General features: G+C 44.5%; 1 protein-coding gene across 1 annotated transcript in view; it reads right to left on the reverse strand.

The window, feature by feature from the left end:
* The window catches only part of col9a2 (procollagen, type IX, alpha 2), a gene marked incomplete at its 5' end in the record, with an annotated part of 18825 nt that overhangs the window by 7076 nt on the left and 9249 nt on the right, over positions 1-2500 (reverse strand). The window contains 5 exons of the mRNA XM_084193463.1: positions 1-48; positions 144-197; positions 849-902; positions 1094-1147; positions 2114-2167. The exon at positions 1-48 is cut by the window's left edge and continues 6 nt beyond it. Of these exons, the coding sequence (XP_084049589.1) occupies positions 1-48; positions 144-197; positions 849-902; positions 1094-1147; positions 2114-2167 (264 nt within the window). The remainder of the gene's footprint in view (positions 49-143; positions 198-848; positions 903-1093; positions 1148-2113; positions 2168-2500) is intronic.

Raw genomic sequence — 2500 nt, forward strand, 5'->3', positions numbered from 1 at the left:
TCCTTTCTCCCCAGCCTCTCCAGGTGGTCCCTGGGGTCCCTCCTCACCCTACAGAGGAGAGACAAACACTTCTGATCAGATTGATCAATTAGACCCATCAACTCACAATGGGAAATACCCATTTCCAAGACCTAGATACTTACTGGGGGTCCAGGTTGGCCAACTGGTCCATTGATGCCCTTGTAACCACGAGGGCCCTGTGAGATACAGGATATGAGAATGAGTCACTTCCTGCTCATTAGCATTTCAGGAAGTAGATGAATGGTCATTCATAGTAATAAATGGCTTGTCACTTGTATGTTTCGACCCAACAAAGAAACTCTGAACTTAAAATACAGCCTACATATTTCCACAGGCTTTGGTAGGCTATGTCTGAAAGTAGGCTATGGATTTATATTTATTTATCTCTTTCAGTGTCTATGGACATGCTAATGAGCACTAACATGCTAACCACTGTTATAAAAGGATGATTATCAGGTATTGATTGGCACTTTTGGCAAATATGAGCTATACACAAACAGTCAGCTATTCTGCTTGGCACCTAGCTGGGCTAACACAGCTAATGCTAAGGCTAAGATGGATGGCTATCCTGGATCATTAACTATAGACGGAGGAACAGTGGCCCCAGACAACCCCCCAGACAACCCCCAGAGAAAGAGAGAGAGAGAGAGAGACAGAGAGACAGAGAGAGAGTTCAGATTCTCTCCATATGTCCCCATAGAAAGGGACAGATAGTATTTATTTTGCAGATAGAAACAAACAGGGGAAGGATGAGAGGTGGAGGAGTGCAAAGTGTGGTGGATGGAGGGAGTGTGGTAAAGGAGGTTGAGAGGTTTGTTTTAACTTACTGCCTCTCCCTTGGGGCCCATCATTCCTGGGTAACCCCTCAATCCCATAGGACCCTGACATGGAGAGAGAGAGGGTTGAAATAAAGGACATTATGTCGATGTTGCATAAGTAAAAGTGGCATCATATCTGTATTTCATTCTCACAGCGTTCTAACAACGTCTGGGTTCTGACCATATTGCTGGACTGTAATGTTTTCATAACATTGTGTATGTAAATTCAGTCATAGGTAGATGAAGGTCATTACCGGGGGTCCTGGGATTCCCTGCTCCCCAGAGACGCCGACCTCTCCCTTCGTACCCTGAGAGAGAGAAAGAGAGAGAGAGAGAGAGAGAGAGAGAGAGAGAGAGAGAGAGAGAGAGAGAGAGAGAGAGAGAGAGAGAGAGAGAGAGAGAGAGAGAAAAAAAGAGAGAGAAAGAAGGAGAGAGATAGAAATTAAAAGTGTGACAATAACATAACTCAAAGTGTTTCATGCATGTATGTATTGGTGCCAGCTGATTCTCTGACACCACATAACTCCTCAGTAAAGAGAAGCCAACTGAAACCGGCCAGTAGAATGAAGTGTTCTTTGTGTGTGTTCCTGTTAGTGCCTCTGACTCAGTCACTGAGCAGTGACCAGCAGTGCAGTGCCAGACTGAGACAAACGGACAGACAGAGTGCAGATCAGGTGCTAAACCCTCTTGCTCTGGAGGAGTGTCTCAGGTCCCACCGGGGGCTCATTAGCTCTGCTTAATGCAGCAGGCTGAGTCGGCCACTCTAACTCCTACTCTCTTATCCACTCCACATGTACCTGGCTCTCAACCATCCCTTTCATCTGGGCTCGCTGCGTGCTGCCTGGCTGCCCGGGCCAGGCCTGACTAATCGCACCCAGATTAGTGCCAGTCATGTGCCTCAGGGGGCTTCATTAGCGTTAAGCCTGCTTCTTCTACTGGTGTGTGTGTGTGTGTGTGTGTGTGTGTGTGTGTGTGTGTGTGTGTGTGTGTGTGTGTGTGTGTGTGTGTGTGTGTGGGTGTGTGTGTGTGTGTTTGCGTGCATGCGTGTGTGTTTGTTACTGTGTGAAAATACAGTTTTATTTTACCCTCAAAGTATTGTAAGATATAAATGATTCAGATAGATCCAAGACCATGCATCTGTGACCTATTAAACTTTGTTGTCGATGCACTTGCAGGTGTCAATGACTAGACAGAGACCAACAAAACACAGAAACACTGGGACGTCAATAAACAGACAGACAGACTGTCAGACAGACAGACTTGTTAGGACTCACCAGTTTCCCAATGCTACCAGGCTCTCCCAGCACACCTGCACGACCTTTGTGTCCCTACAAGAGAATATTCAGTTAGTTTACTGTTATAAATCAAATCAAATCAAATTGTATTTGTCCCATACACATTTTTAGCAGATGTTATTGTGGGTGTAGCGAAATGCTTGTGTTCCTAGCTCCAACAGTGCAGTAGTATGTAACAATTCACAACAATACACACAAAACTAAAAGTAAAAGAATGGAATTAAGAAATATATAAATATTAGGACAGGCAATGTCGGAGTGGCATTGACTAGAATACAGTAGAATAGAATATAGTATATACATATGAGATGAGTAAAGCAGTATGTAAACATCATTAAAGTGACCAGTGTTCCATTATTAAAGTGG

This window comes from Coregonus lavaretus, assembly GCF_964263955.1.
Source record: "Coregonus lavaretus genome assembly, contig: HAP1_SCAFFOLD_2154, whole genome shotgun sequence".
Lineage (NCBI taxonomy): Eukaryota > Metazoa > Chordata > Actinopteri > Salmoniformes > Salmonidae > Coregonus > Coregonus lavaretus.